Here is a 22,464-nt window from a genome sequence, read left to right as displayed (position 1 = left end):
TTTGTAGTAAATAATAAATAAATCGCTGAAAAGTGTTTTATTTTCTTCTAGAACTCTGGTCTCTGCGCGCGCGTTACGCAAGGTAGAGCGCGCCTGTGGCGCACGACTGTTGGTACTCGCGCTTCGCGCTCGATAATATAATTTACCTCCGGCTACACGCTCGATCTTTGTATTTTCCCCGAAATGTTTGAAGACCTCTTAAGATTAAAGGTCAAAGCATCGACAATCACGTATCTAGTGCGTCGCACTTTTATATCAAATGTACCCGCGCTGAAATTTCCCATCTTTCCCCATTTGAAGTTGGGTTCCGATGGGGTTCGTATCAGAATATCCAGTCTAAAAAAACTGGTGTGGGCCCCTATGAGAATATCTAGTCTAGAAAAAACTGGTTGGGGCCCCTATCAGAATATCTAGTCTAGAAAAAAAACTGGTTGGACCCCTAACAGAATATCTAGTCTAGGAAACACTAATGGGTGCCCAGTCAGATTCTAGTGAAGAATTTCGTGCCTCGCACACGTATATCAAATTTATCTGTATCCTGTTTTTTTTTAAGAAAAAAATTCCATCTTTACGAACAACTGTAAATGTTTAGGAAAAATAACATTTCCTATCATTGTAAAAAATTGTAAAGAATGGGTTCACACGAATTACAACAGACAGAAGAATTTCAATCGATTAAAATGATTTATTTAAAAATTATTTGATCGATATTCCTATATTAATAGTTCATATATTTTACATTCATATATTTTACATTCATATAACGTCATATAATAATAAATATTTAATTAGAAAAAGAGAGCTTAAAATTTTTCTGACCATTAATATTTACAGTCAAAATACATGCAATCAATTAATATTTATTTTTTACATACCTTTTTTGTCCATTTTCCCGAACAGCGCCTAATTCGAAATAGGGAAATCTATCCAGGGCCCTACTCGACACCGATCGGAATTTCTACATGGGTATATTAAATTTATTCATGTACCTCGGCCTGGGATTACTCATTCAGATATTGCAAAATAAAGTATAAAATTTATTTATCATGATTAATATTCTTTCTTATTTTGGATTAAATTTCATTCTCAGCTACCATGAAAAATATATCAGTTCAATAAATTTATATTATTACAGTTCATAATATGCTTTGGTATGAAAACATATGTATTTTCATTGTCACGTTTTTATAATTAAAAAAATATGCTTAATAAAAAAACATTCTCATCGCGAGCGGCTTTGTTCGCTCGCAAGTTTGAGCGCGCCCAGGGTGCACGACTGTCAGTTTTCGCGCTTCGCGCTTGATAATATATTTATGTCACGCTTCGCGATCGGTCTTTGTATTTTCCTCACATTTATCCGCAGGCCTTTAAAAATTAAAGGTCGAAACATTGAAAACTATAATTTGATGATTTGGTGAATTCTCTTTTGTTAAAGGTCCTTCGGCTTTAACGAAGACATTCTCATCAGGTATCTCGTGCTTCGCACTTGATTTTGTCCACAATGTGACCTTTTCCACAGTATTTTCAACAATACTATATGAGATGTTTATTATATTTATTTCTGCACCTCGGGCTGGTACTGCTTGTTCAGATATTGCAAAATAATGTGCAAATTTTATTTTTCATAATTACTTTCATATTTTCTCCTTATTTTGCAACAATTATTATCCTCGGCTTTATCATGAAAAAACTATCTTTTTAATAAAAATACACATATTTTCATTATCTTGTTTTTCAACTTAAAAATAGTGCGCATCATATAAAGAAACAATTTTGTAAGTAAACATTTTATTGCAACTTGCGCCGTCTTGCCATCAATTTAATTTGTTTATTTGCAATGTTATTTTTACTATTCAAACAAAAATACGCATCCTAGCGTAAAGTGGCTCGAAGAAAATTTGTAGATATACTTTAGACGAAAAATTGTATTAGTTAAAATGTTATTGTAAATTGTGTCATTTTTTCAAAATGTTAATTTTTTTAAATCTTGAATACATTCTTATAACGAAAGTTTATTACAAATTTGTAGATCTTTCTTGAATGCACTTCTTTTCATTTATGTCTTTTCGTACCTTGCATAGTTTTTCCAAACTTTTGATTTTTTTATTGTCAATGTTATTTTTCGCGATTAACACAAAACATATGCTTTCTATCAAAAAAGAATTAATACAAAAATTATCGCGCTCACAGATAGACAGACATACAGACGGACACATTCGTCAAAACCTGTTTTTCGTATTCTGAAGGTCTCAAAACGTGGACATTTGACAAAAACAGGGGACTTGGGGGTCAAATTTTACACAAATCTAATACCTTCTTTGATGACAATATAATAATAAAGAACACGTTTGTAGTTTTTTCTTTGGTTAACAACTTTTGTTGATTCATCTTTTTCCGTACCTTGCATGGTTTGACCGCAAAACGGAATTTTTGATTTTTTATTACTTTTTGTACGATCAAAATGCTATAACTGATCACATAAATCCGTTATTATATTTGAGAAAATATAGATTTCGCGACTTTCGAATTTGAAGGCTAAATCCAGTAGGATACGATGTATATTTGATATTTAAATTTTTGGTGATTTTCACGTTTTTTAATTATATATCAAATGAAATTAAAAAGCTGTAAAATCTACCTAATAACTTGTTTTTTAAATTTAAAAGCCCTAAAATTAAAAAGTTTTTAAAAAAGATTGACATTTTGTCAATTGCTTATTATAACGCTATTTTATTTGTCCTTAGTTGACAAGTTGCTCAAACGAAATAAGACACTGCTGTTAGAAACCTCAGAGATTCGAATACCTGTACTCCACTGACATTTTGAAAATTAGTATTTAATCTTACAATTAGAAATAAATAGATTTTTTATGCAGTAATTTTACAGTAATCTTTACAATGCTTAAAAAAAGTAAACAAGGGGTTGAAGTAAGCGTGTAGAGTGGCGCTTCCAAATTGAAAAGTTCTCAAAGAATAATTTGGAATAATTGACTTTTTAATTATCAGGCTTTTTTATTAAGATTGGAATTAAATTCAAGGAAGGAATCGAGCGATGACTCTCGTTTTCTTCAACTGGCGATCCAGCATCTGTCCAGAACTTTATCTATTTTCCATTCCAAGGGTGGCACGCGCGTGTATGGCCTTGTTTGTCTGCCTGAGACTATATAGAGCGTGTGTATGCGTGGTTAAGAGAAAAAAAAGAGAAGAAGCGGGGAAGAGTGAGGGGTAGGGACTTTAAGGGCCAAAAAAGAAAACCGCTTTGCTGAGCGCTCCAGGATGGTCCCAAGCTATTCGGACCACCCCGAGTGGGGCCCACTCGGTCGCTTGCGGCAATCAGGTGCCTTTGGAATGCGACCGTCCGAGAGAAACAAAACTAATTTTTATGCCCTTATCCACCTCGAACATTAGGCATTACTTAGCCTCCCTGAGAAGCTAAGAAGCCTGATGGAATGAGTCTTGATACGGTATGGGCGGAATGGGATGAGGAGTGAGAGAAAAGGAGAATAAAAACTAAAAAGTAAGCAAAAAAATAAATAAAAGAAGAGAGTGCCTGTCGGCGATGAAAGTGGAAGAAAAGGCCGATTTCATGCTGCGAATCGATTGCGGTCCGTTTAGCCCCTAGTTTATCCTTCGGCCGATCCACATTATATAAATCAATACGTGTCAACTTAGGCACGCGAGTTATCCGATGATCTTACCTGAATTATTGACTTCCAAGACTTCTCGAGTTGTAGTTGATAGGTTGCAGGGCAGAACTAGAAAACCAACAAAACCGGCATTTTTCAGATGAACGAAATAAAATTCTGTAAAATCGAAATCACCATTTAACGATAAAGCAAGACTACTCTCGAGCAGAAATGTTTCTGAATTAATGCCAAAATTGTACAATTAAAAAAAAAATCCAGTTTTGAGAAACAGAATGTGGAAGTTTACAATCTCAAAGTGACAGGAACTTAAAACTGTAATAGGCTCGGTTGCGAATAACGATAAAATGTGTAATTTTTATTTTAAACAAAAAATAAAAACTTATTTCTGATATGTTGAGTTGCTAAATTAAGAGAAGATCAATTTGATTAGGAAAGGTTAACTAATTCCGAGTAAATTGTTCAAGAATTTGGATTTGGATGTTTCCAATTTCACGGGTTTTGAGAATCATCTTTGGATAGAGAGTAAAAATCTATTTTTAATTTGAAAAATAATAAAAACTTGATCCAGAGATATGGGTAAGCTGTAAAGAATAACAGAGTTTTCATTTCAAAAATTTATTCTGTTCCGGGAAAATAAAGATCAAGTCTGACGGTATCGCACTGACACACAAGTTTTATCTTAAGGCCGTATAAAGAGAAGAAAAGTATATGTTTCTTTACAAATAAATAATAATTTTAAGAAATATCGTATCTGATTGCACAGCAAAAATTAAAGTAAAAAAATCTGATGAAAGTGGCTTTTTTGTAGAAAATAGATTTAAGATTTTAGATTTGAATCAATGATACTTTGGTGCTAAAAAATGCGGCAACTTGTTTTATTTAATGGTTTTTTCCTTGAATAAAATATGCGTTTTATTATTTTATTATATCGAAAAACTTTTAGAAATAGAAATGTTGTCAAAGAAAGGTTTAAAAAAGGTAAGAGGTTAGGAAATGAAAGCAAAAACGAAGAAGATTTGAGACAAATACAAAGACAGCTATCTGGTTTTGAATGACCAATATTTTAATTTGACTACATTAAAAATGAGATTTCGAACAAATCCTTTGAACTAATCCTTTGAACAAAATATGTGTTGCACTGTACTACAAATTTCAATGTTTTCTTAGGATATCGTTTTGGGAAGCATGTTGTGATTTCAAAATAATCATTTGGATAGACGAAAATTGAATTGTATTCAGTAGAGAGTAGAATTGTGGTGAATTCGGAAGAATTGAATGGAATTTGGAAGAATTCGTGTGGATTTAACTGAGAATAATAATTAATTAAATCACTTATTGATTTGTTGCTTTTCAATTAGACCCTTTTGACAAATCGGCTGCTATATGCAATATACACATATAATAAAGTTCGAGTGAGTCCGTATACAGAATAAGGGTTCTGAAGTTCTGAATATGGAATCAAGACTACTTTTAGTTAGAGAACTTGATTTTTTCAATAAAATAAACAAGCCTACCATTCTGCAGCACATTAATTAATTAATATTATATATTTTATATATTTTTAATATTCAGAAATTCGGCACAATGGTAAATTTTATCGTTTACGAGATTTTACTTATGTAAGGGTTTCCTTGTAGAACAGTCTGCTTTTTTTTATACATACATAATTTTTTATATGGACTCGCCCGAAGTTGATTCCATATTGTACGGAGCAATTGAAATTCAGATTTAGCGAGATAAATAATTTCAAATGTAGCCGGTATAACTTTAACCCTTAGAATTGGGATGTTAATTTGGAAAGAACCAAACCGATTAAGGCAGAGAAAATCTTATAAATGTTTACAGTAAACTTCAAAGATTTCAAAAGATTTCAAAAGCATTTACAAGAATTCAAATGAATTTAAAGAATCCAAGAATATTCAAAGGATTCAAGAATATTTAAATAATTCATGAAGAGTAATCGAATTCAAGAGAATCTAAGAATTAAATGGACTTTAATAAATTCAAAATTTGTAAGAGGAAGATTTGAAAATCGTATATAGTCTTTTTAAAGTTGATTGTAAGATGTAAGTTAGTTGATGATTCATTGTGAATAAGTTTCTCAGTTGATAAGTCACTATATCCTCATTAATATGTGCAAAATACTATTTTTCATTATTCTACAATTCAATTAAAGGTCTATACTTAGATTTAGATTTTCTATATTAGGCGTTCTCTAGAAAAACGCCTCAGCCGATTTAGATCGTTTCCAAAATATATGAATTATTACATCGTTCCGCGCCTTTTTTATGTGTCTATGAAGTTTCAAGCAATGTAAACGGATGGGTAAGCCTATTTAGCCGGTATAGAAGCCAGTCCGTGGCAACCCGACGGCGCGCAGTAGTTACGGCGCGACGATTCAAACCGTAATAGTGGCGAATCTATCCGACAGTAAATTTATTCACGAGTATTTTAAAAAAACAAAAATTCAATTAGTTTGAAAATTGACGAGTCGGTGATTTTTTGCACGAACAAATCCAAAATACCCCACTGTGCGGCGTCCCGCATATTCCTGCAGTTATTATTTATTCCTGCACAATAAATGTAATTGTAATAATGTATAATAAGTTCAAAATAAAATTATTGCAATACTATCACTTTATCCTACGTTCCGCAGCTTTTTGAAGACTTTTTCAGTCCTTCTCCGTTAAAACGGCTTGAGTATTAAGTTGTTAATACGCACATAAATATTAATATTTAATGTAAAATTCTCTCCGATCGATCGCAATTAATTATTGGAACTATAACTTTTAAGTGAAATATGATGAAGTACGCTAAAATAAAAACAGCTACTTATCAAATACTGTACATTTTAAAGATGCAATTATCTCTAAACGACATTTTTTGACTTAAGCCGTTTTTCGAGAGCACGGCTCATATATAGCATAATTTTGTTAACTAGTGAAATAATTTTTTAAGGAATCATCGAAGGAATCGTCATGCTTTGAGAAGACAAGTAATTTAAAAATATTTAAAAGGAACCACATGATATATTTTATTGAGTTTTTTTGTGTGAAGCAAAAACTACCCTATCAATTCGTTTGACTTTCAGTTTGTTTGATTGTACTAACTTATTGCTGAATTAATAAAGAATGCCATAATTCATAATATAATGTTATATAGACACGGCAAAATTCATTATATGATTTAGACATCTTGTTAATACTATTATGTGATCACGTTTTTGTTATAATTTGTTTGGGCTATATAGGTACTATTTTTACTATTCCAAATTAGTGTTCATTCATTCGATTGCTTTTTGTTTCCATATGATTTTTAATTAAATTAATTGATCCTAGCATTTTCTATTTTTTTAGATCGTCACGTGTCAAGTGTGAGGCACGAGCGAGGGAAGAGACTCTGGTTTGATGTTTCTGAAATACCACCTGGAGAGCAAATAATTGGCGCCGAATTAAGACTTTATCGAAGTATAGAGACTGTAAGAAATCGCAGAAATAGAGGATCTCATACGATAACAGCCTACCGTGTACTGCGTACTAAGAGTGGGTAAGATAGACCTGTTTCACTTAAAAAATAGTATATTTTGAAACAAGTACGAGGAAAGTAGGCAGTTTTTAACGAGTGTGAAGTTTGCTGTACGAGCCATAGGCGAATCGAAAGAGAGTTGCAGACGAGTCAAGAATGAACGGAAACGAGCTAGGGAACGAGTCGAAAATGAGCCAATGACAAGTATACAAAGGGCGAAAAATGAACATTAAATATTATAATGCAATAATGGGAAAAAGGCAGAGTATGAGTCAGTTCGAGCTATAAATCGGGCTCTAGATTTAAAACAATCACAGAGAAAATTAAAAATTTGCTGCAGGTTAGACCTGCAACTCTTAATGATTAAACATATTTCGGCGAAAGTTTCATTGGGGTTAGGAAAATAATTCAGAACTCGTCGACTGCGTCGCGCTGAAGTGAACAAATTTTAGTAAAACATGTAGAATCTACGACAGAAAACACAAAAAAATATGTACTTACTGATATATTTCCTCCAAAATAAATCACATTATTGTAGACAAATTAGAACTTACTTAATACAATTGAGCAAAAGCGAAAAATGTAACTGACGGATGGGGATCCCCATTTCTTACGTTATAGATTGCACAATTATGCGGTATATAATCTAAAAATTGCAATGTACGGTATCACGATTTTGTGCTATTATAATGCGATAATTACGATATATAGCGCAGGAATGACGATATATATTATAATTTGTGCGATATAGTTTTTTCAGTGTACGTTGACTGTTCATGGACGCTGGTGTTCGACTTCACGAAGCCACTGCGGATTTTCAATACTCCAGTAGTGCATATTGTGTCGATTAACTATTCCATGGTTCGTAAAACACGAACCGTCAGAGAATAATACATAACGAAAAAAGTTCGGATTTTGTTGTATTTGTGCACGTGCTCACTAACAAAAAGCTACCCGATTTTAGAAATCAACGCTATGAAGTTCTTGATGTAAAGAGACATGATACGGATGAAATTTATTACGTTCCAAATTTTCCAAACACTACTCCGAGACATTCCGGTATCACGAGCAATTTCTCGTGTACTAACGTGAGAATTTTTTGCCACAGCAGCTAATACAGCAGTTTCATTGTTTTCTCCAATGACTGTTGTTGTACGGGTCATTTTCTTAGGTTGAACACATCCATCGGTAATAAATTTGTAATAGTACGTTAACATAAAGCACGTGACACAATTATATTTGGAAAACGCCGAGGGTAGAGAGTGACAGCATTATCAAGATTTCTTCCAGCTTCTCCATGCACCAGAACCATTTCAATTTTTTCTCGTACGGTTAGATACTTCATTGTAAAGTAGTATTCGGAATAATCTTTGATATAACTAAAATGAGTTTTGCCTTAAATGTAGATTTGCAATTTACTGTATTTAAGGAAAGAAAAAAGTAAACACTTTCGTAATGTTTCGATAGCCTCCGCTGACCTCAATCTACAATAATGCCAGAGCTAAAAGTTAGGAATATTCAGGAAACACTGTTAAGGTAAACGCCTTGCTTAATAATTACTTCTCAAGAACGGACATACGTTTTGGCATGTTTTTCAAAATAATAATTACCAAAGAGATCCGAAGCTCTATTACCCTTATTTTTAACCGACTTCAAAAAGAAGGAGGTTCTACCTATGTTTGTCGCGATGTATCTTTTTATGTACGAGTTTTTATTGCATTCGTTAAAGGATTCTGTAGCGATTTGAAGAATTCTTTTTTCCCGTGGTCAGTCATGTCACAATGAAATTGGTGTATTTTTCATTGTCAATGTATTGCATGATCGTAAGCGTGTATTCTCAGTAACAGTAAAATGAAGAAAAATTGAATGTCGTCAATTACAACGCCATCTATGGCGAAACGAGAAAAATGTTTTAGACAAATCATATGCATTCTTATCCAAAGAATCCGAATATGCAATAAAAAAAAGGTTCCCATTTAAGATTTTGAACTTGCCCCCACCCCTAGGGGGCGATGTAGGGAACCGATTTTTAACATCAGTGTATGTACTCCTCAGAGTGATTAAATTTTGATCCATAACATTTTTTCATAGAGTGCCTAATTTTTGAGACATTTGCAAGTTTCAAGCTTAAGTTGCAATAAAATGCTTAATAACAACAGGTTTTTAAAGAGAATGCGCATATTTTTTAAACATATATTTATTACAATTCATTACATGCAATTACATTAAAACACACGTAGTTTCATTGTCTCGTTTAAAAAAATGCGCATTCTTATTGAAAAACTGTTGTTATTAAGCATTTTATTGCAACTGAAGCCGTTTTTCAAAAACTGTATTTGCTAATTTCCAAGTTTATTTTTGCGATTTAAATGTAACACATATGGTCTACAGAGCAGCATAATTTTTTTTAACTTCTAAATTATATCCCTAACCTCCATGACACACACTTTCTTAACTGATTTTTCTATCGCATCATGTTCTACATCGCAGTTCTGGTGCCCTATTGCTTCATCTCCTAATAATTCACCAAAAGAATCTCTCACATTGTCTAGGGTGGAGAGTCTAGTTACATCAATAGTTCCCAAAACTTCAATTAATGAGAGGGGGGGTAGTTTCAACCGAGAGTCAACCATCAGCAGGATTTCGCCGGGAGCGAGTGCTAATCTGAAAAATTGCACCCGCTCCCAGCGACAGACACATTCATAAAAACCTGTTTTTCGGATTCAGGGGATCTAAAAACTTGGACACTTGACAAAAACGGGGGGGGGGGGGGGGGAGGTACAATTTTACACAAATATAAAACCTTCTCTGATGAGAATGCAAAAATGCATTTTCGCCATCATCTAGCTAGTCCTTTCGAGCCTTAATCAAGGACTGGCTAGCCTGCCAGGAGTAACAAATTTTCTAAGTATTGAATCCAAATATTTTTTCCCCCATTTCCAAAAATATCCAAGGTGTTTATAAGTGTAAAAAAAATGAAAAATGAACATTAAAAACGATGGGTTTTCGAGACTACTAGCTGTTGACCACACAAAAACGTGTCGCTAATATTCAGCGCCATAATAGACCGTCTTGACAGCGCCATATTTGCAGTTAGGACGATCCACCCTGGCCTCGAATAGGCCCCCGATAATTTTCTACACGGGAAGTTAAGAATCTATACAGTAATCTTGTCCATTCCAAGAATCGTGAAATATGGTTATAATTTGAATGTTTCTAAAAAATAGTTTAGAAGTACAAGGAGAAAAAGATATCGCAGAATGATATCGCAAAACCTCTGTATTGAAATCTCGATTGAAATAAAGCGTAATAAAATAACGTTCAAGCAGGTTCCGGAACCTCTAGGATATTATAATGCACTAATATCGATTGACCTCTACTAGAACCCTCGTACATATAATATAATAAAATAATAATATAATCTAAAATCTTGCAATGTACGATATCACGATTTGACGCTATTATAATGTGATAATTGCGATATATAGCGCAGGAATTACGGTATATATTACAACCCAGTTTTGTAGCATTTTAATATACCACATGGAATTTCAATTAATTTAAATGAGATAAAAAGTATAAAAAAGGGCGTCACAATTATTGGGAAGTATACCTAAATTAAAATTTTGGAAATTTTTGGCTACCTTAAATTTTCGGTAATTCTTAAATGTACCAAAAATGTTAGATATTTTCAAATTCCTGTCGGCAATCTCTTCATACTTTAAGTTTCCGGAAATTTGTATAGAAGACCCTACTCTAAATGATTTTTTAGTTTCGGGTTATTTTTTAAGTGCAACTTTAATCGGGGCCACGAAAACTACAAAAACAATATATTCCAAGATGGGACAGTACGATCGAAAATATGTATTCCCAATTCTTAAAATTTGTTTACCACTCTAATTTTAAAAGTTCTCGCCTGCTTGATAAATATCTGGAATTTTTAATAGTTTTTGATAAAAAAGAAACAAAAGAAAAATTGCATCCTTGTATATTAGAGAGGCAAGAAGGACTTCGGAGGAAACGGTGGGAGACCAATTTCGAGTTTTCTCGGAAATTAGCTCCATCCTTAGTTTTGACATCGTCATCTTGTCCCTAATTTGGCGGTCCTTAAGTTCTTGAAAAAATTTCAGGTATTTGTTCTACCTGTTCCTTTAGCTATACTATAAACCTAGGATTTAGTTTAGCTTCAGGAAGGGACGAGAGACCACCCCTGTCTCCTTCCTTTCGTTGTCTCGTCTTCTCATCCTTATCTTCCTCAGACTTGTTAGATACCCGTGTTTGATGTGAATGGCCAATTTAAGACTGGAACAGGGTTTTAGAAATCTTTTAAGATCCCTAAAACATTTTGTTTTATTATCCTAACAAATATAACAATATTTTTAAAATAAATAACAAGACAATAGCTGAAATGGTCAAATTCGAATTTGAGATACCAGTTTATTGACATTAAAAGTAAATTTATAATGTTTCTATTGTTTTGGAAATAAATCGTGAAGCAAAAAAGAAAAAAAGTGTATGTGCACGGAATATATTATTTTGTGTTACACTTTTAGACTTTTAGACATTTAATTATAAAAGAAGTTAAAATTTTGTTGAGCTGTAGCTTATGAGTATGGCTTTTTCATCGACCAGCAACTTGAAGGATTAGCGTAATGGTTAAGACTCCCGACTGCTATAGCTTATGAGCATGGCTTTTTCCTCGACTGCACCGACTGCTAGGCGATATATTTAGGTATAGATGTGTTCGATACACCGTAGCGTTAGCAATTTTATTTGTTGTATGTTTGAAAATGTAATATATGTATTCACTCTAAATAGGACCATTAATATTTCAAGTCAAAATACTCGCAATCAATTAATATTAATTTGTTGAATACCTTTTTTGTCATATCAATTAAATATTCAACTCAATTAAATATTCATCAGGTAATAAAAAGGGTCTGGAAGTGCCTCTATTAATCGTCAAGCTTTAAATGGGCACTTTCGTTAGGGCCTGCTCAGAATGCCCTCTCCATTTTCCCCGACTAGCGCCCGATTAGAAGTAGGGAAATCTGTCCAGGGCAATCAATTTTTAGGATTAAACCATTTTTTCCTAAAAATGTAATTTTGACATTTTTCTCTTAAACGACTCAAGATATCACAAAAGAGCAAGAAATATATTTCATCCAAATTTTTAGACAATATATCCACTTTTAATATTTCCAGAAAAAACCTCTGCCTGATCTAAAATGTATTTGTTCTAGTGATTATTAAATCTCGGTTTCAATCAAAAAAATTTTAAACTAATTATTTTTATTAAGAAAATTTCAGCTTATATTTACAATTTTATTTCACATTTTCATTTTGAATTAATCTTAATGTTAATAATTTAATAATAAAATAGTCAAATAATAAATAGCAAAAGTCAAAAAGTGTTTAAAATAAAAATCTGATGTAGACTGTACATAGTGTAGACTGTAGATGAAAGTTTTAGAAATTAGCGTGTTTGCGTGTCTACACGTGAAATGAAGTGTCTGTTACTGGACAGGAAATGCTATTCCGCAAATTGAAGTAAATTAGGAAATTTAAGTCTCGTCTGGAATCGACCTCGGCTGCTTTACGCTTGAAATTTTTGCTTTTCTCTTCCTCCAAATGCGTGACGCATTCTTTCTTCATAAACATTTTTTTCCCTCTCATCCTTTATTTCATCTAAACCTCTTATACAGACAAGCTGGCGACTGAATTTCTTATCATTCGTTGTTTATGTGTGCGCTGTGTACATCTTTCTGGCATCAGAGGGTTATTGGCCTGATTAAATTTATTATTGATTTTATTACTCATTATTTATCTTCAGTATTCAATTATTTGGTAGAATATTTATGGATTTTGGGAAGAATTTGAATAATCTTACCGTCAATTTGTAAAAACAAAACAAACCTTTTATTTATTGTTTTATGTAATAAATGAAAAGACTTTCCAAGTTTAAATTGGAGTGTACAAAGTTTTTCTTGGATACTCGGGTTAGAATTAAAAAAAAATTTACATAAAAGCTATATATCTAAAAAATTGGCGTGCCACGGAAATCTCGAAAACATTGTTGTCGCTCTTCCTCAATGCCGATTGGGTAATTTGAAAAACTCGATGCATGGAAACACATAATTAGGAATTCAGTTTCAGTTGAAGGGCATGCCCTTCAACTGACAAAGAATGTCACATTTCCTATGCATAATAAAACTGAAAAAATGTAAGATTCACTAATTTTAAAATTTCATTATTTATTCAAAGCCGGACGTATTCAGCGGAATTAAAATTTGTATATTTTACATATTCAACGTAATTCTTCGGTTAATTATCAATCAAAAGTTGTATTTTTACAACAGGTGATAAATTACCATTTTTCAATGTTTTTAATTGCATTATTTAAATCGAAATAATTATTTTTGAAATCCAAAACTTACGACCTAATAAGGTTAATTTTTGTTTCTTTATTACAAAATTAAAACTTTGTTTCTTATTTTTTGATCCTATAATATGACAAATTTCGCTTAAAAATGGACAGTTTCGATTTTTCCTGTATTGTCCGAGATGGATATGTCTTAAAGAGATAAAAATTGCTCAAAAATCGCTATTTTGGCAATAACTAAGTTGAAATTCGAAATTTCGAAATTTTTGGTTGATATAGTTTTGATTTTAAAAAATTTTAATTACTTTCCAACGTTCTAATTAAACTGCGTAATTAATGAGTTATGTAAATTAAGTTACTTAACAAACCTAAAATCTGTAAACGCTCGTTATTTTGATATTTTCAAAGCCTAAAAGTGCTGACATTTTAAATTTACTTATTTACAGAAGCTTGAACTAATTAAAAATAAGTTTATAAGATTTCATACATGTAGCCCTGTACGGGAAATTCCGTAATAATAGACAGTTCTTTCCAATTTATCGATTATGAAATTGAATGTTTGCATTACATTTCGATTTATCACAACTTTTCAATGCTGGGAATCCGGTATCGTTAAATCGTTTTTATTCCAGATTCATCAACGTTAGCTTCATTTTTAGAATAATATATTTATTGCTTTCGAGAATTTTATTGCCTATCATAATTTTTATCTGGAAACATATTCCATTTTATCAAACCCAGTTTTATTCGAAAACCGCGAGAGTAAAACCTTTCAAATATTTAAGCTTCCAAATTAAAAAATAAGAACGTTTTTTAGTCATTTTAACATCTCTCTTCCTCCTCTTCCATGATAAATGTCGCAAAGCGACTCCCCCTCACTTTCAATAACATAATGTCACGGATGGAACCTCCCACGTTACATGTAGAGGGGGGGGGGGGGGGGGGGGGGGGGGGGGGGGCAAAGGTTAAACATAGTCGGAAAATTGTGTTAAGTAATTTATGGATGGCCCATGATCAGAACCTACAAATTAACTGTCGAAGATTCGAATGCCCACATCTACCTATCTAAAAAAAAGACAATATACCTATGTCTACTGTAGCTGATTAAAAAAGAAAATTAATACACTTTTATTAATATGGGTACATTTTATTTCAACTTCATCTTTCAATTGATGAAAGTCTAAGCTTATATAATTTCGAATATAATGTTCAAAGTATTTATTACAAGGTATTTTATTAAAATGGATAAAATAATTTGATGAAGTGGGGAAAATCAAATTTAAATCTTAATAATGTTGAAATTAAAAAGCATTGAAAATAAATACACTGGAACTTCGATATAGTCCTTCGCGATATAGGCCTAATTCTCTCCCTCTCCGCGTGCTGCTGACCCAATTGCCGAAGACTCAGCAAGCGGGTCGGAGGTGAAATAGGCGCCCTGCATGCTTTTAAAAGGACACACCGAGTATCGTAAAGGAAATTTATCAGAAATACTCGTAAGCGATATAAGTCCAGTAGGAAATTGCTTAAGACTATATTGAGGTGCCAGTGCATTATAAAAAACAACATAACTGACAAAATTAGACAGTTTTATACATTCTTTTCAGGGAACGAGAACTGCAATATGTGGATTCTGTAAATACTACTGTAAGAGAAGGCTGGATTACTCTTAATGTTAGTGGACCTCTTCAACATTGGATCAATAATCCTCGCGGTAATCAAGGATTTTACCTTTCTGTACATCCATCGGATCGATCTGGTAAGTAAACTTTGTTAAATTTCGATTTTCAAATCGTGGATTCTAATTTAAATGGGTCATTTCATTTTAACGATTCAATTTAATGTTCCTTCTACCAGCAAGACGATATTTCTGAAACTGTATTCGTTTCTGCTTATTCTATTTTAGTCCGCCATTAATTTTTTGACCCGAAACAGACTCTTCGAGAACACATACTGGATTTAGTCTTGCATAATCAGTTCATTCTGCTTTGGATTTTAATTATTATAATAGCAAAAATTGTTATAAAATTATTTTTTATCAAGAAAAGCAGAGTTTCAATTGAATATACATATAACTGCTAGGCCTAAGAAGCGAAAGAGAAGAATCGCCGTTTACAAGACAGAAAGCGAAAGTTAATATGTATTGTTTGTGTATACCTGTGCGCGTCGTAAAATTCCTCAGCAAAAATTATGTTGCAGACTTAGGTAATGCCAATTACAAATTTCAAATTATGAAACATATAATTATTGTTTAAAAAGAATTTTCAACTGGCATTTTGAAGCTATTATTATTTGATTTTAATCACAATTTTCAAGGAGGATGCAATTACATTTTTGAGATAAATAAAGAATATATATAGAACATAATGTTGTGTGATTCATAAACAGGATAATTTTGTTTTTACTTTTAAATATACTCTTAAATATACGTGGGCTTTCTTATTGAAATTTCCTGAAGTCTAGATCGATAATCCTAAATTTAGCTCTCGTTCAACTGGTTAGATCGGTTTATTTTACTGGCGTTTGTTGGATACAAGCACGTTCACCAAGTATTTAAAAATATTAATTTCAAAAATATTTTAGGCTTTAATCTGTAAACTTCATTTCAGTGGGATTGTAAGAACTCAAACATTTATAAGCATCCCATTCTATAAATTCACGAATTAAAAAAAAAATATTTTATTATTATACATATTCATCAGTTTGTTTTCTAAAATAACTTTTTCAAAGTGTTTAGGCACATCGAAAATATTTGGTGTGTGCTTACCGAATTTCGGTGAACCTAAATACGACCTAACTTTTTAGAAATTAAGACAAAACTAAAATCTTTTGTTTCAAATGTACTAAAGTATAAAAAAATAACAAGTTTTAAGGGCTCAATCAGAAAATACGTGATATGCTCAAAGTATTATTTTCCATGTTAATAACAATGAAAAAAACATCACGCAGGGGTAAGGGTGTCTGAAGTTCCTGAAAAATATATCACGTATTTTGCGAATGACCCCTAATACAGTGAAACTCTTTTATAGCGCCGATTTTGGGGCTGGCGGTGGGTCGGAACTAACTCATTTTAGCCCGCTCCCCTTTTGTTTGTTCACACTTAAATACTCGCCTGACTTAGAACCATAGACCCCGCGCACCCCGCACAGCTTCTGTTACACCTACCCGCGGCGTGGCGTCAATTCTCGGAAGGGCAACTTCTATTAAAGCATTTAATCTTGTAATTAATATAGTAATTAATCCAATATATATAATTATTAAATTTATATTATTAAAATAAACGATTAGGGAGGGCTATTGAAGGGTTTCACTGTACTATAAATTGCAAAGCTATAACATTCTGAGGTTTTAGAACTTGAAAGAGCTTGACCTGCTCTTAAAATGTTGTCAGTCCAATGTTAAAAGAAAAATATAACAACTTTAATTCAATAAAAATTAAAAGGACTAGATATAAAAAAATTAATTTTTTGCTCACAATTCTTTAATAAACTCATCACTCTTAGAATGACGGCCTTGGGTCTGGTCGGCATAGCAACGAGGGAGTTTTTTAATGTCAACATCCAGGACTGGATACGCATATAGTCTGTAAATACGACACAATATAGCACCGTATCACCCAGGGAAGCGCGATGTAAACAACTTCCCATACGGCACTGACTACTGAGCGTATCGACAGTCAAGAGATGCTCAGAGGTTGAGGAGGGGGCGACAGAAGCAGTCAAGCGTGAACCTGGCACTAGTGCAGGCGGCGCTCCAGTGAGGGATAAATGTCGTTTTAGATCCTAATTTAAAATAACTATTTTTTTAACTTAATTCTCTAATAAATCATTTTTTTTATATTCCTCATGTAAAAATGTCTACAGGCGATAAGTAGAAAATTACAAATATGTGCATATGAGTATGTGCTTTCTCATTGCTACACCTGTACCTGTTCTTTGCTCTTACTTCGCGTAAAGTACCTCCTGAGTTTCTCACCCAGCGAAAAACACGCACCTTGAACTCAAACAAGATGTAAATTAAATTCAAGAATCGAAAAATAGCAATAACTATAAATATTTATGATACATTTTATCGCAACAGTGATATTTTAAAAATGTATCGTGAATAAATTTCAGCTTGCCTTATACATTATCAGGGACCATGGAAGTTTTTGTGATCGGAATTATTAAATTCATTAAGAATACGAATTAAAACTGATATCTTTCATAAATTTAACATTTTCAGAATTGAAGGAATCGTTTTTAAGTGGGATTTTGGTCAGACTTCCAAATTGGGTCTATACTGTAGGTAAAAATACAGGTTGAGTTTAATTAAATCGAAAATAGTTTTATTTCGTATTCGTGCAAATAAGTTTGAACAGTCCAAATATTTTTCATTCCAATTGAAACCAAAGCTTCGAAAAAATAATCCATGCATTTTTCTCAGAACATATTAAGTCAGATTTAATACGAAATGCGGATTGAAACGTAGAAGTCGGACTGATTCGGAAAGGTTTACAATTCATACGAATGGATTGCAATTCCGGTTACATCCTGTTCGCATTGGGAGCATCAGATTTAATCTCATTCAAGCCGGATTGGTTCGAAAAAAATCGATTGGTTGGGATATGAAATTCAGGATAGATGATACAGATTTCTTCCAGACGCACTCGCATTCAAACATATTCACATGGACTTATTGTTTCAAATTTAACCATAATTATTTTTTTCTTAATGAATATTGAATTAACATCTGAAATTTCGTACATATTGTTAATCTTCCGCTATACTTTGGAAATATAGTCAGTGAAGGTCAGAAGATAAATGGCGTCGTCTTGTCTTTCTCGACTTAGTGGAGGCGCGCGTAGGAATGGGCGTGGGGAAGAGAAATAAGAAAAAAAAAGAAAAAGGAAGAAGGAAAGAGTCCCAGATCGTAAGATAAGTTTGCCCCCGAATCCAATTCTGCCACCGAATTCCAGATGAGGTCTGAGATGAGGAAGAGAAACCCTCTGATCCGTTAGATAAGCCAGGATACACCTGTTGCGATGCTTCAGCTTTTGAAAATTGTTGTTCTTCACCAGGTGTATCAAATAACGACGCTTGAAATACCACAGTTCGTGTTTAGATCAAAGATTAAATATTCAATTTTGATCCTATCTACGCAATCTAATTTAGCTTTCATTCTAGGTACACAAACATTGGGGGGGGGGGGGATTAGAGATGGGCTGCTTAAGATCAAAGAGCCGCGAAAATTAAATTTCTGTATATTTGACATAATTTCTACGATATTTGCAATCGAGAGATTTACAAATAGCGACTTTAAGATAACCTGAATTCAGAATTTAAAAAATTGAAAGGGATTAAAAACAAATTAAAAGAATATAAAAATTCAAGTTAATTTTGATGTTTTCAAGTGAATACAAACGGATTTAAAGGATTTTAACAGATTTTAAATTACTCAAAAGGATGAAATTAATTAAAAGTACATAGTTTAACGACGGCTGTATAGCTGCGCGGTGATTCTCGACTCGTCGAGTTTTACGCGTTAAGCACGGAAGATCGCGGTTAGAACTCGAATGGGTGACTGTTTGTAATTTTCGCTTAAGGAATCATATACACATATTACGTTATGTTTTTTCGACTAATTATACACTCCACTCCACCCCCTTACATTATTCTTTTCCTTTACACACAAATGTAAAACCCTCGATTGGTAAAGAAAATCATTATTCGATACACACAAATGGTGCTCACTGGCAGGTGCTCTCTGTTCGTATGAAGACACAGCACTCACCCTTCGACTCATCTTCGCCATGTTTTTCACTGCGTAGAATCGAACTTTCATGCCATTTGTACGTACGATTTTTCCTACTCCTCCCCCAGACCCATTTTTGTCGAATCCGGTTATCAACGAAGGGGGCAAGAAAATATCAATTTTTGAAGTGGCGACTAGTTAAAACTACACAAAACTCTCGCATCAGTCACCCCGTTCTCGGCCTTTCTAGAACTATTATAGCTCACGCAGTTTCTCAGGGGAGCATGGTGAGAGCGTTTGCGATAGACGTCTTGGAAGTGCCGCCTTGCGCGAGTACTGAGTCAAGTATATTGCGCAATAGCATTCATTTCAATTGGAAACGGTTAAGGCGGCCCTGATTGTTTACATTTCCAGCCCCCGAAATTCAGTCCAAGGCTACTTGAAGGCAACTCCCAAAACTGTACTGAAAGCGAGAGTTTGGAGTAATTTTTTTAGGTGATGCGGAATCTTAAGTTACAAAATGGGACCAATAAAACGTTCGTGGACAAATTGAATTTCAGAACACAATTATTATCCTATTTGAACGTTTAAAAAAATATATAAATCTAATAAAATTCCACATCGGACCGTTATGTTAGATTTTTGAAAAAATTTTAACTATTTTTCTACTTAATAGCAAAAACGAAACGAAAAGACTTTTGATGTATTCCATTAAAAAAAACTTGAATTCATTCAAGAATATCTATAAAAGATGAAGGAACTTTCTAGAGAAGATGTTGATACCAAAGTTAATGTTAAAAAATGGTTCAATTTGTCATCAACAAATGAGTGAATGAAAATTGTTTCTTGAGGATTCGTAACGATTCGCGGCTTCATTCGCAATAAATTTGAACAATTTATAGTCAAAACGAGTTTTTCAGTTGCATTAATGCATGTTAATAGATAATTGGTTATTTTATAAACAAATATTATAAACAATTGTACACATTCGATAATTATGATGGAAATTTATTTATTTTATTTTTTCTTATTTAGATATTTTTGTACCTACAAACTTGGGTTTTTTAACTCAATTAATTGTAAATAAGTAACTAATACAAGTATTTTTTCATGGAATTAACAGATAATTGTTTATCAATAACTTCTTGCTATAAATCGATAATATTTTATCATTGTTTAAACAAACTTAATGAACAAATGAATTACTTGGCTTACGACGCCGGGAGGTATAGGGAATTAGGGATCATATAACGCTAAGGATTTAATTTCTTATTAAATTCCGTCGTGTTGCAAACTAAAAAATTCGCTACCTATATCGTCGAAACCATTTTCATTCACTTATTTGTTTATAACAAATTCAATAAATTTTTAAACATAAGCGTTGCTATTGAACTTTCTTTATATTTACTTCATGTTCAATAGTTATTCTTGAATTAATCGAAGTATCTGTTAAAATCAGTAAGCTTCAAAAGTTAAAATTTTTAAAAATTGTTGCTATTATATAAAAATTTTTTTTCCAAAAGTTGGCTATGAAATTTTGATGCGGAATCTTATTAAAATTTTTAAAGGTTTAAATCGGATAGCAATTGTCTTTGATAATAATCAACTTCTCTACGAACTTTTTTTTTCGCTAACTACCAGCCCACCCCATCTAAGACACAGTATAAACAGATCATGAGGACCGGAACTGGGCCGAGTCTGGGCCGGACCAGTCCCAGAAGATTTTTCCTCACAGAATTGAAATTATAATTTCGAGTTTAAACAGTTTATACCTTAGGATTCAAAAATTCTTTCAAAAATGCAGCTGACTATTAAAAAAATTGGAGAAAGTTCAGAGAAATTCAATGGAGTTGAAAAGAATTCACGTGAAATGAAAAAAATTCAGGAGAATTCGAATGAATCTAGGGAATTGATTATAACTCACGGGTAATTAAAAATGTTCAACAGAATTCAAAGGAATTAATGAAATTTTAATAGATTGCCTGTGTTTGCAGTCATATAATTTTGACATAGGCACATCCTACTACTTTTCCCCACATGATACTGGATTGCGATCCAATTTGTCTAGGAACGCTGATAAAAATTCTAGCTTATTATAGCTATTAGCTAATATAATATTATCAGAGAGGGTGAGAGAATTACATGAGGCGTACGTGTAGTTTGTTGTTTGCCGCGCCTAGATCATTTTGTTTCTTGCGTCCCTCGCCTCAAACTCCTCTTCAAAGGTTTCTCACTGTCTCTCCTTTCCTCTCACGCCTCTCTTTCCAGCATTCGCGTAACCGGTTTACCTTTGATCATTCAATATAAAACACAAGATCGGTGCTACACCTTACCATATCTTGCTCTTGGTATTGGTATATCTATGCGTGAAGATAAAATATATATGTGTATGTATTGTGTATGTAAAGTGCTCCTCGAAGAAGCGCGTCTTTCTATATTGCGACACGTATAGATGTACTGAATATCTCTAGAAGAGTCTTTACAGTTTACCTCGCATCGAAGGTTCTCCTCTGAAGTAGAGATGATAGTTGATGCTGATTTTAAGCTTGGCTCTGTTAGGACCTAACATTAATTAATTGTCATTCGGGTTCCAAGAATAAAGAGATTTGCAGCAAAAACGAATTCTTCAAATTTAAAAGGATTAAGGACCTTTTTCGAAAAGATATTTTTTCGTCGTTATTATCGCTGGGAAGATTTGGATAGTACCGGCCACTTTATAGCCTCTTTATTAATAATCTAAATAGTCTCGGTGGAAATAAATATATAAAACGTTAATTATAATTTTAGTTGTTTTACTAACAACTCAAAAGCAGATATTCCAAGCATAATTTACTTGAGGACTAAAAACGATTATTCAAAGAGAGTGTCGAGTAGTTCTGGCTACTGAGAAAATCGTAATATTTGGACATTTCATTATTATATTGTACAACAGCAAATCGATTTTTGAAATTAAGACTTTAAAATTTTATACACTAAAATAAAAATGCCCACAAATAAAATCAAAAGCCATTAGAGGTTACGGTGTTTACTAAAAGAGGTTACTTATTAGTTCTTGACTAAAAAAGTCGTGAAATTACTTAACAAAAATTACAAGTCACCTATGGTTTGCGAATGAATGCATGTATCCCAGCCAAAACCAATCGTATGTTTTTTGTAGTTTTTCAAATATTGTATAATA

The 22,464-nt window shown here is 32.8% G+C and overlaps 1 protein-coding gene across 1 annotated transcript in view; it reads left to right on the top strand.

Annotated features, from left to right (window-relative positions):
- The window catches only part of LOC117179131 (protein 60A), a 59,486-nt gene that overhangs the window by 15,299 nt on the left and 21,723 nt on the right, over positions 1-22,464 (top strand). Inside the window, exons 2-3 of the mRNA XM_033370802.1 lie at positions 7,003-7,192; positions 15,161-15,312. Of these exons, the coding sequence (XP_033226693.1) occupies positions 7,003-7,192; positions 15,161-15,312 (342 nt within the window). The remainder of the gene's footprint in view (positions 1-7,002; positions 7,193-15,160; positions 15,313-22,464) is intronic.

Source organism: Belonocnema kinseyi, chromosome 8, assembly GCF_010883055.1.
Source record: "Belonocnema kinseyi isolate 2016_QV_RU_SX_M_011 chromosome 8, B_treatae_v1, whole genome shotgun sequence".
NCBI classification, from domain to species: Eukaryota; Metazoa; Arthropoda; class Insecta; order Hymenoptera; family Cynipidae; genus Belonocnema; species Belonocnema kinseyi.
This window is presented reverse-complemented; position numbering and strand designations above follow the sequence as displayed.